At 41.2% G+C, this 12,713-nt stretch overlaps 1 protein-coding gene across 1 annotated transcript in view; it reads left to right on the plus strand.

The window, feature by feature from the left end:
* Positions 1-12,713, plus strand: part of LOC129699571 (zinc finger protein 292-like) — a 136,071-nt gene that overhangs the window by 92,423 nt on the left and 30,935 nt on the right. Inside the window, exons 5-7 of the mRNA XM_055639495.1 lie at positions 8,221-8,423; positions 9,987-10,123; positions 12,560-12,701. Coding sequence (XP_055495470.1) covers positions 8,221-8,423; positions 9,987-10,123; positions 12,560-12,701 — 482 coding nt within the window. The remainder of the gene's footprint in view (positions 1-8,220; positions 8,424-9,986; positions 10,124-12,559; positions 12,702-12,713) is intronic.

Below are 12,713 nucleotides of genomic sequence, written 5' to 3' on the forward strand. Positions count from 1 at the left end.
AATGTTCAATAGATTCAGGATCAGTTCCTGTGGATTGGAGGATAGCTAATGTTATCCCACTTTTCAAGAAAGGAGCGAGAGAGAAAACGGGGAGTTTCAGTCCAGTTAGCCTGACTTCGGTGGTGGGAAAGATGCTGGAGTCAATTATTAAAGAGGTCATTTGGATAGCAGTAAAAGCATTAGTCCAAGTCAACATGGATTTATGAAAGGGAAATCATGCTTGACTAATCTTCTGGAATTTTCTGAGGAAGTAAAATGGATGTAGTGCATCTAGACTTTCAGAAACCCTTTGATGAGGTCCCGCACGGGAGACTGGTGACAAAAATTAGAGCACATGGTATTGGAGGTTGGGTGTTGACATGGATAGAAAATTGGTTGGCAGACAGGAAGCAATGAGTAGGAATGAACGGGTCCTTTTCAATATGGCAGGCAGTGGCGAGTGGAGTGCCACAAGGCTCGGTGTTGGGGCCGCAACTGCTTACCATATATATTAACGATTTGGAAGAGGGAATTAGGAGCAACACTAGCAAGTTTGCGGATGACACAAAGCTGGGTGACAATGTGAATTGTGAAGAGGATGTTAGGAGTTTACAGGGTGACCTGGACAGGTTGAATGAGTGGGCAGATGCGTGGCAGATGCAGTATAATATAGATAAATGTGAGGTTATCCACTTTGGCGACAAAAACAAGGGGGCAGACTATTATCTCAATGGGGTTAGGTTAGGTAACGGGGAGGTGCAGCAAAACCTGGGTGTCCTTGTACACCGGTCACTGAAAGTTGGCGTGCAGGTACAGCAGTCAGTGATGAAAACTAATGGAATGTTGGCCTTCATAACAAGAGGATTTCAGTATAGGAGTAAAGAGGTTCTTCTGCAGTTGTATAGGGCTCTGGTAAGACCACATCTGGAGTAATGTTTTGGTCTCCTAATTTGAGGAAGGACATCCTTGTGATTGATGCAGTACAGCGTAGGTTCACGAGATTGATCCCTGGGATGGTGGGACTGTCATATGTGGAAAGATTGAAAAGACTAGGGTTGTATTCACTGGAGTTTAGAAGGATGAGGGGGTGATCTTATAGAAACATATAAAATTATAAAAGGACTGGACAAGCTAGATGCAGGGAAAATGTTCCCAATGTTGGGCGAGTCCAGAACCAGGGGCCACAGTCTTAGAATAAAGGGGAGGCCATTTAAGACTGAGGTGAGAAAAAACGTTTTCACCCAGAGAGTTGTGAATTTGTGGAATTCCCTGCCACAGAGGGCAGTGGAGGCCAAATCACTGGATGGACTTAAGAGAAAGTTAGGTAGAGCTCTAGGGGCTAGTGGAATCAAGGGATATGGGGAAAAGTGCCGGCACGGGTTATTGATTGGGGACGATCTGCCATGTAAAAGTAAAAGTGGCAGGCAGACAAAACCAGGGCAAAAATCAAAAAGGGCCACTTTTCAACATAATTGTATAAGGGGTAAGAGCGTTGTAAAAATAAGCCTGAAGGCTTTGTGTCTCAATGCAAGGAGTATTCGTAATAAGGTGGATGAGTTGAACGTGCAGATAGCCATTAATGATTATGATATAGTTGGGATCAAGGAGACATGGCTCCAGGGTGACCAAGGCTGGGAGCTGAACATCCAGGGATATTCAATATTCAGGAGGGATAGAGAGAAAGGAAAAGGAGGTGGGGTAGCGTTGCTGGTTAGAGAGGAGATTAACGCAATGGAAAGGAAGGACATTAGTTTGGAGGATGTGGAATCGATATGGATAGAGCTGCGAAACACTAAGGGGCAGAAAACGCTGGTGGGTGTTGTGTACAGGCCACCTAACAGTAGTAGAGAAGTTGGAGATGGTATCAAACAGGAAATTAGAAATGCGTGCGACAAAGGCAAAACAGTTATAATGGGTGACTTCAATCTACATATAGATTGGGTGAATCAAATTGGCCGGGGTGCTGAGGAAGAGGATATCTTGGAATATATGCTGGATAGTTATCTAAATCAACATGTAGAGGAACCAACGAGAGAGCAGGCTATTTTAGACTGGGTATTGAGTAATGAGGAAGGGTTAGTTAGCAGTCTTGTTGTACGTGCCCCCTTGGGCAAGAGTGACCATAATATGGTTGAGTTCTTCATTAGGATGGAGAGTGACATTGTTAATTCAGAAATAATGGTTCTGAACTTAAAGAAAGGTAACTTTGAGGGTATGAGACGTGAATTGGCCAAGATTGACTGGCAATTAATTCTAAAAGGGTTGACGGTGGATATGCAATGGAAGACATTTAAAACTGCATGGATGAACTACAAAAATTGTTCATCCCAGTTTGGCAAAAGAATAAATCAGGGAAGGTAGTGCATCCGTGGAAAACAAGGGAAATCAGGGATAGCATCAAAGCGAAGGATGATGCGTACAAATTAGCCAGAAAAAGCAGCATACCAGAGGACTGGGAGAAATTCAGAAACCAGCAGAGGAGGACAAAGGGCTTAATTAGGAAAGGAAAAATAGATTATGAAAGAAAACTGGCAGGGAACATGAAAACTGACTGCAAAAGTTTTTATAGATATGTGAAAAGAAAGAGATTAGTTAAAACAAATGTAGGTCCCTTGCAGTCAGAAACAGGTGAGTTGATCATGGGGAACAAGGATATGGCGGACCAATTGAATAACTACTTTGGTTCCGTCTTCACTAAGGAAGACATAAATAATCTGCCGGAAATAGCAGGGGACTGCGGGTCAAAGGAGTTGGAGGAATTGAGTGAAATCCAGGTTAGTCGGGAAGTGGTGTTGGGTAAATTGAATGGATTAAAGGCCGATAAATCCCCAGGGCCAGATAGGCTGCATCCCAGAGTACTTAAGGAAGTAGCTCCAGAAATAGTGAATGCATTAGTAATAATCTTTCAAAACTCTTTAGATTCTGGAGTAGTTCTGAGGATTGGCGGGTAGCAAACGTAACCCCACTTTTTAAGAAGGGAGGGAGAGAGAAAACGGGGAATTACAGACCAGTTAGTCTAACATCGGTAGTGGGGAAACTGCTAGAGTCAGTTATTAAAGATGGGATAGCAGCACATTTGGAAAGTGGTGAAATCATTCGACAAAGTCAGCATGGATTTACGAAAGGTAAATCATGTCTGACGAATCTTATAGAATTTTTCGAGGATGTAACTAGTAGCGTGGATAGGGGAGAACCAGTGGATGTGGTGTATCTGGACTTCCAGAAGGCTTTTGACAAGGTCCCACATAAGAGATTAGTATACAAACTTAAAGCACACGGCATTGGGGGTTCAGTATTGATGTGGATAGAGAACTGGCTGGCAAACAGGAAGCAAAGAGTAGGAGTAAACGGGTCCTTTTCACAATGGCGGGCAGTGACTAGTGGGGTACCGCAAGGTTCAGTGCTGGAACCCCAGCTGTTTACAATATATATTAATGATCTGGATGAGGGAATTGAAGGCAATATCTCCAAGTTTGCGGATGACACTAAGCTGGGGGGCAGTGTTAGCTGTGAGGAGGATGCTAGGAAACTGCAAGGTGACTTGGATAGGCTGGGTGAGTGGGCAAATGTTTGGCAGATGCAGTATAATGTGGATAAATGTGAGGTTATCCATTTTGGTGGCAAAAACAGGAAAGCAGACTATTATCTAAATGGTGGCCGATTAGGAAAAGGGGAGATGCAGCGAGACCTGGGTGTCATGGTACACCAGTCATTGAAAGTAGCCATGCAGGTGCAGCAGGCAGTGAAGAAAGCGAATGGTATGTTAGCTTTCATAGCAAAAGGATTTGAGTATAGGAGCAGGGAGATTCTACTGCAGTTGTACAGGGTCTTGGTGAGACCACACCTGGAGTATTGCGTACAGTTTTGGTCTCCAAATCTGAGAAAGAACATTATTGCCATAGAGGGAGTGCAGAGAAGGTTCACCAGACTGATTCCTGGGATGTCAGGAATGTCTTATGAAGAAAGACTGGATAGACTTGGTTTATACTCTCTAGAATTTAGGAGATTGAGAGGGGATCTTATAGAAACTTACAAAATTCTTAAGGGGTTGGACAGGCTAGATGCAGGAAGATTGTTCCCGATGTTGGGGAAGTCCAGGACAGGGGGTCACAGCTTAAGGATTAGGGGGAAATCCTTTAAAACCGAGATGAGAAAAACTTTTTTCACACAGAGAGTGGTGAATCTCTGGAACTCTCTGCCACAGAGGGTAGTTGAGGCCAGTTCATTGGCTATATTTAAGAGGGAGTTAGATGTGGCCCTTGTGGCTAAGGGGATCAGAGGGTATGGAGAGAAGGCAGGTACGGGATACTGTGTTGGATGATCAGCCATGATCATATTGAATGGCGGTGCAGGCTCGAAGGGCCGAATGGCCTACTCCTGCACCTAATTTCTAAGATCACAATGAATGGTGGTGCTGGCTCGAAGGGCCAAATGGCCTCCTCCTGCACCTATTTTCTATTTTTCTATGTTAACCACATGTGATTTTTTTTCTATTACAAATCTCAAATTGTGAAATACTGAGGCAAATAAATAAATGATGGGTACAAACATTATGGAGGGCACTGTATATCATGGTTGGATCTGCTTTGTTACTGTTAAGTGGAAACCTCCCTGTATGTTGGTATTCGTGACCTTAGAAAAGTCAGCAAGCAGCGGGGAGAGACTGTGATGGATAGAGTATCCACTTGTAAGAACCCATTACAAACTGGCACATGTCATTCAGTACCAAAAACTGTCAGTTGGGTGTAACATTGATATAATAAATGCCGCATTGCAGTTGTATTACATTTGCACCATTTCAAGATGGTGGTAATCTTCAGAAATTGTATCTTAATTATATAAACATAATACTACAGGAAACTAGAATGATGGAATTTTGAGAGAACAAGTCTGTGGCAGTATAGTTTCGTACATCCTGATCTCATTACATTCACCTGCTTATTCGCTATTTATTTTAACATTCCTCTTTCAAGGCACTTTTAAATATATTTATGATATAATTTACTGCAGCATCTCAACTCAAATCTCAAATCGCACTTGTCCAGAATCAGCCATTTGGTGGATTGTTTGATAATGAAAGCTCCATCATTAGCAGGATAGGGAAGGAGATCCCTGAATGTATTTGTTCAGCTATTGCTGGCAACACAATGAAAAAAAAAGCCCAAAACAGTGTTTTTCCAATGACATAAACTTAGACTGCTGTAAGCAGTGCTGGAAGGCAAGGTGTATGCCCATCGAGATTAGTTGCAGAGGTATTGCAGGCCAATTGCTCTACAAAGCCTTGAGTGCGCTGGGCATCAACGGAATGGAGAGGAGAAGAGCCATCAAGAACACCACAGAGGCAGCGGAGAAGGCCTCGAGTTGGCTCTGGATCAGGAGAGGAGGTCCATGGGGAGGAGCAAATGCCACCTGAACACAAGTCGTGGTCTGATCAACCACGGCTGGGTCGCCTGGGTGAGGGTGTCTGATGTTGAAAGCCCCGAAACACCCAATGACCCCAGATTACATCACTGATGATGTGTTCAGGAGCATCAATAGATGTATTTTTTATCAACCAATATTTCTGTAAAGCGTTAGAAAAAAGCTGAAGTAAAACAGCTATATATGGAGCAAAACGGGCGGCACAGTGGCCCAGCGATAGAGTTGCTGCCTTACAGCGCTTGCAGCGCCAGCAACCTGGGTTTGATCCTGACTGTCAGTACGGAGTTTGTACGGGATCTTCTGTTTCCTCCCACTCTCCAAAGAGGTACCAGTTTGTAGGTTAATTGGCTTGGTATAAGTGTAAATTGTCCTTAGTGCGTGTAGGATAGTGTTCTTCTTGCGTTTGAGGCAGCAGAAGTCTGCAGCAGGGTAATGCCATCCGTTTCGACATCTGTCGGTGCCCACCCTAAAAAGGGCACATGCTCCAGGGTTGACGCTAAGCTGCGGCACTGCTGCTGTCTCTGTTTGTTGTCATTACCCTGACTGAGGTCAGATGACAGGGCTCACCACGGGAAGGTCTACAACATGAGCCCAGAATAGTATTAATGTGCGGGGATCGCTGGTCGGTGCAGACTCGGTGGGCCTAAGGGCCTGTTTTCGCACTGTATCTCTAAACTAAACTAAACAAAAGACAACGTTTTGGGAGAACTCGGCAGGTCAGGCAGCATCTGAGGAGAGAGTGGATAGGCGATGTTTTGAGCCAGATTTTGAATGGTGGAGACAGTGTATTTGCCTCTTTGAGGTTTACATTAAGGGTTAAAGCAAAATTAAATGAAACATTTTGTATATTTTAACAAGACTAAGTATAACTAGGAAAATTGGGGAAAAATCATATATCAAAATCATTCTTCGATATTTTGAAATGAGCCAAATGAAACATATCCCATCATTCTTTCTGGATAAGGGCGATGTTACTAATGCTGACGCTCCCACATCAATCTGAGCAATTACAAAACAATATCCATCTTACTTCAGAGATGATTCCTGACCCATTGAGTTAATCCAGAACGTTTCAGGCAATTAGTAATGTGGTTGCTTTGCACTATGGAACTAAAAGGCTCACTGATTTATTCTGCAAGTGGTTATTCCTGTCATGTGATTTCAGGCTGGAATGTGAAGTTGTATGCAGCACCACATAGTGAATAAATTCACAAACAGCATTTGATATTTCAATATATGTTTGAAAAAGGTAATCACGCCACCATTTGGTAAGAAATTAGTATTGCAGCAACCTAGAGAGATTAGTTTATTACTGATCTCAGATGAGCAGAACTTTAAATTCTCAAGAGGTGAGATATTTTCTCTAATAATGCCTCTGTCCAGTGTAAATCTTGTCTACAGCACCATGTTGCCAAACCCTGAGCAAGAAAACAGGATGTTTTTTCTCTTTGGTTGCAATAATACCATATCCCCATGTGCGGATCCAGGCATGCAGCTCATCCGTTTTACCTGTGAGGCTTTGTGCATTAAAGTAAATGCAGTTAAATCTACCAGCCCTCTCTCATTTCTCCACCTGTCTCTGTTCTTTAGACTGGGTATGCTTATCCTATTTTCTTCATCAGATTCTATCTTGCAATCTGCTGCACTGTCATTCTATGCCCCACTCCCTCTCACCAATGACATGTACAGTAATAACATGACATCCAATGCCTGCACTCAAAGCCCTGACCAATGAAGGTTACCATATTTACAATGTAAGTCCTGCCCTAGTTTAGCTTTCCAAAATGCAATACCTCGCACTTGTCATAGATAAGATCCATCTACTGTTTCTTGGCCCACATCCACACTTCATCTCGATCCTTTGGCAATCTTAGATATCTTCTTCACTGTCCACTGCATCGTCAATTTTGAAACTTACCACCCATGTTTACAGCATTGTCATCCAAATCATTAATATCAATGAGAAACATCAGTGGACCCAGCACTGATCCCTGTTGCACACTACTGGTCGCAGGCCTCCAATCTAAGTAACAACTCTCCACCGTCACCCTCTGACACCCTCCACTAATCCAATGTTGTATCCAATTGGCTTGGTTAACCTAGATCCCATATGATCCAACCTTCCAGGCCAGCACACCATGAGGAACCTGTAAGGGGACACATGTAAGGGAGATGATTTCATCCCTGCAAGATGTTGGTTGCCTCCAGTTTAAGGGTTTAGGTGCAACCCCTCTTTCTCATTCAGGTGTGGACAAGTTAGGCCACAGGACCTATTTCTGTGCTGTATGTCATCAAGACTGGTTGAGGATTCCCGTAAACATGTGCTCTTCATCTTGCAAAGTCTATGTAATACTTTAATCTCTGCTTTATCTGCCATGCAATACTTTGGAAAGGGCTGCATTGTCAAAACTGACATCTTTCCAAATTGCCACTAAACCACAAAATTATGTCCACTTGCCCGTGTGAAGCACAAGATTGAATGATACAATTTGAGGAAAGTCAAGAATTCATCTGACACCATGACCACCATTCCTTCGGCAGACTGCCCTATCTAACTATTTACTGAATGTAAAACCTTTCTGGGTTCAGATTGATTTCTGCAGCTGGTTGATGTTGTACCTGATCCCACCTTCTGATGTTTTATGTAAACGCCTGGGTCTCTGCACCTGCTGTGCAATGGAGAATGCAGTGAGTGCTTCAAGTGCAGTGGGTGGAGCTAGGCGACACAAGTTGACAGTAGACTACAAAAACCTGTAAATTATAGAATTCTTTGATAGCAGCAAACATTGTGGATGTTGATGTATATTGTGATCTTTGCAGTGAATGAATTTCTGACGCAGGAGGGTCCAGCCCTTCTTGAAATGCGAATCCGACACCTCATTAAAGGAAAGAGATTTGATCAGGCTACGAAGTTGGCAAAAGTTTGTGCAGAACATCCAGAAATTGGGACAAAGAGCATTTTTAAACAGACCTACCTAACCTGTCTTTGTACTTCATCATCGAGTGAAATCTTGATGGATGAGGTAAGCATGACTAAGTTACTGATATCCTCCTTGTTTTTTCTTAGAGCCAGTTCCCTGAAGAAAAAAAATCAAATGACTACAATGGCATACATGTGTATTCTTTCTGAGTCCTTCGCATTCAGCAATACCATTTTCAAACAGTTTTTTGATATATATCTGCAATCAATTAACATTTAACTCTAAGGCTATTAATAAAATGTATTTATTTGTTGTCCTTGCCTTTAAAATGCTTAAATATTAAAAAATAAAACAACATCAGCTGTATCACAGTAAATGTAGATGGAGCAATGGATTCCCAGATACATGGTCAGAATGCTAGATCACATTGATGTTCACCTCTTGGTTTTTCCTTCAAGATAAATGTTGATGGGTGAGATTGCAACGTTCACAAAAGTTTAAAGGGAAAACAAATTTATTGCAAAGCCAAAATAACAGGAAATCTGAATCTGATACAGGAAATCTGAAATGAAACCACAAAATGCTGGAAATGCCCAGAAGCTTAGGCAGCACCTGTTGGGAAAACTCAGTGGATGTTTCAGATAAGAGTGAGATAATTAAAATGACAAGCTCTTAGGATCTCAGGGCCAGACCTGAAGACTGAACAGAGGTGCTCACCAAAGCTGATCGCTTTAATCTTCCCGATGTTGAGGACACCACAGTCTGAGCATTGCTAGAGCTGTTTTCTGTAAGCTTCAAGAACCTTTTGTTAATTCAGTTGTGTAATTAACTGAATTAAAATTTTACGGCAGCCATGGTAGGGGTTGAATTCGAGTTTCTGGATTTTAATCCATGTCCCTGGATTACTGTGCCACCATCATACCCTTAAAATAAGAAAACATTGAAGGGTAGAGAAATGTTGATAAGTGTTTGTAGCTCTGGATGACAGCAGGAAATGGAATTAAAATAATCCCCAGTATTTTTTCTATTGAGGCATTGGCTCCAAAAATGCTCATCATAGAACAGTACGACATGGAAATTGCCCCTTTAGCCCACAATGTCTGTGTCAAACGTGATGCCAAGACCAACTCTTATCTGTTGCACTTAATCCATATCTCTCCCCCCTGCCCCCATTCCCTGCTTATTAACGTGCCTATCTCCACCACCAGCCCTGGCGGCACATTCTAGGCACTAACAAGCCTCTGTATACTTTATTCAGATTACAAAATACATGCTAAATAAAAATGTGCAAAATTATACTGAGTGCCATGTTCAACATTTCTAGTGTTATACACAGTAGTGTTAGCACCTCCCCTTTTCTTTACACATGGTATCATTGGTGCTAACGTGGCCACCTCAATCTGTCAAAAAAGATTTTGAAACTGAGTCCTGAACTCTAATCAGCTCCTGCTCAGTGCTCTCTCGTCATTTTTAGTAGACGTTGAGCACAAATGGATGCTGGTAAATGCATGTCATTAATGGCCATCCACACAATATGAAGCAAATACATGTTATAATTTTTTAATATTCCAACATTTTGATTGTTTGTTCTATTGCTGAATTGGCTATTGTAGAAAATATATTCTAATTTGAACCCATGTTTTTTTGGTTTTTTTTCCTTTAAAGATCTCTGCTGTTGACTGCAAGGATGCACTGGAGATGATTTGTAATCTGGAGTCAGATGGGGAGGAGAATTTAGCCCTCATCTTATGCACAGCCTTCCTCACACGGCAGCTTCAGGAAGGAGATCTATACTGTGCTTGGTCAGTCGCTATTCTCACCATTGATTTTTCTGCTCTGCAGAAAAACAATTCCCGTTTCACATTGTTGACCCGTCATCAGAATTGGGAAGCTGAGAAAGCAAGCATGTGTAGAGAGAACAGAGAATATCAGCTCATCCTTCCATTCGTTCTGCGTCATGTGCTTAGCAAGTGTCTACTTAAATACAACTTAATCTACAATCTAGTAATTGTGTTTTCTCTAGATCTTTGGTAGAACTATACTATTAATTTCCAGTTTTTCCCACTATCTCCTTAAAAAAAAAATTATTTCAATAATCTATCCTGTTTTCTTTTAAAAGTCCCGATTAAATGTTTTCTTACAGACTGTGTTTTCTTACAGACCCTTGCAGACTGTGCATTCCAAGTTAACAAATTGCTGCTCAAAAATGCCTCCTTATGTCACATTAAATTATCTGTACCTCTGGTATTTACCCCTTTCTTGTTCCATCAAAACCACTCTTTTCTGAATTCCTTCAGCCATTCTTTATGATAGCAAATACCCCATTCTATCCACTGGAAAAGAAATTGTCACCCCTTTAATTGGGTTTAATAATTGTCTTGGACTTATGACTTCTAATTTTAGATTCTCATATTCATAACTTTGTAAGTTATAGGAGCAGAATTAGGCCTTTTGGCACATCGGCTACTCCACCATTCAGTCATAGCTGATCTATTTTTCTCTTTCAACCTCATTCTCCAGCCTTCTCCCCCTAACCCCTGACACCATTTAAACATTTTATCTGCCAGAGCCTCTCCAAAGACCTCCACGTCATCCTTCTGTCAGCCTTTTAAAACCACTCACCAGATACAGTCATAGAGTTATACAACTTCGAAACAGGCCGTTCGGCCCTGTCAACTTTCCTTCAGATTTGATGTTGTATTTCACAAGTCATTGACATTTACAAGTTTCTTAAAGCCCAGTTTGAGAAGAATAACTGTCACTCTGCTGTGAGTTTTCTAGCAGCTTCTAATGATGATGTCACAATGGCATCTCATAGTCCTCCAATCACAATGGGATTTCATTTACATACGCTGCCGTGAACATTCCACATGCTGGCAGTTGCTGGCAGTTGAAGCTATGATGTCACAATGGGATCTCAACAGTCCTCCATCCAACACACATTTCCCTTGTGGGGTTGATGGGGGTGGTTGGCTCCGAGGGGGCTCCTGTCTCTGGTATTATTGACATCTTTAACTTTAAAAGAGAGAGAGAGAGAGAGAGAGAGAGAGAGAGAGAGAGAGAGAGAGTCCGTGGAGCGCCGATGCCGCCCCAAAACGTTTTACAAAAAAAATTCCAGAACTTTCCTCCGACGCCGCTTGTCCCCAGCTCTTTCTTTACTGGTCCAGTAGATAAACTGCTAATTCTTTAAAGATAAGATTCATTTTTTTTTTAAATGCAATTTTCATTGTGATTGATTTCATTATTTTTCAGTCTTCATTAACTGCTATCATTGTATATAACATTTAAAGAAAAAAGACAGATTTTATTTATAGTTGCATTTTTAAAAAAAGACCGCTTTTTATTAACATTGATTTTATTCGAATCCTTTTGTTTTCATTGACGACTAAGTGTGATTAGGTTCATTGACGACTAACAGTGTGATTAGGTTCATTGACAACATTGTGTTTTGCTTATTTTAAAAAAATGCTATTTTAAAAAAAGACCGCAATTTTTATTTACATAGATTTTATTCGGATATAAAATATACTTTTTGATCCAATTATTCCCTGTTCATTGACACCTAACTTTGTGTTTAGCTTATTTTAAGGTTTGGTTTTATTATGACAAAAAATCAATTTAAGATTTTTCCATGTTCATTGAATAGTGTTCATAAACACTATTGTGTTTACCTTATTTAAAGAATTTTTCATTGAGATTGATTTCATTCCACCAGTGCAAACACCGCCCCACACCATTTTACAAAAAATAAATTCTAGAACTTTCCTCAGATGCCGCCCCCGGGTGAGTGGTGGATTATTGCGTTGGGGGAATGGGGCCCAACAGATCCCACTTGGGCTAGTTCTCAATAAAATTTTACTTTTGGTGATTGGAGCTCCAAATTCATGGACCTTGTTGCTCCATTTAGACTCAATATGCAAACCATATGCCACTTTCATTATTCTTCAAATAGACCACTTCCACATCTATTTAAATTATAATGTGCATCATCTTTTTTTTAAGTTTATCGTGGCTTCTTGTAAATTGTTGCATCCTTCCACATCATTAGCCCAAATTTGATGTTGCCCACAAATTTTGAAATGACATTTTAACATTTTGGCTTCTGCAAGCAAATTAATCCAATCTAAGTAGCAACTCTGCACTCTGCCTTTTATTTTTTAATTAATGTGTTGACCATATTGTTCCTTGTGCCCCACCCTAGTGCACAAAGTTATTAATGACTTTTGTTTTGTTTTCAGGGAGCTGACACTCTTCTGGAGCAAATTGCAGCAGCGGATGGAATCGTCTTCATTTACCTTTCTGGAGTGCTGTCGGCAGTTCTCCATGTTATCTAAAACTGTTTATCACATCTTCTTCCTAATTAAAGTCATACAGTCAGAGGTATGAATACAT

This window comes from Leucoraja erinacea, chromosome 8 (assembly GCF_028641065.1).
Source record: "Leucoraja erinacea ecotype New England chromosome 8, Leri_hhj_1, whole genome shotgun sequence".
In the NCBI taxonomy this organism is placed as follows: Eukaryota; Metazoa; Chordata; class Chondrichthyes; order Rajiformes; family Rajidae; genus Leucoraja; species Leucoraja erinaceus.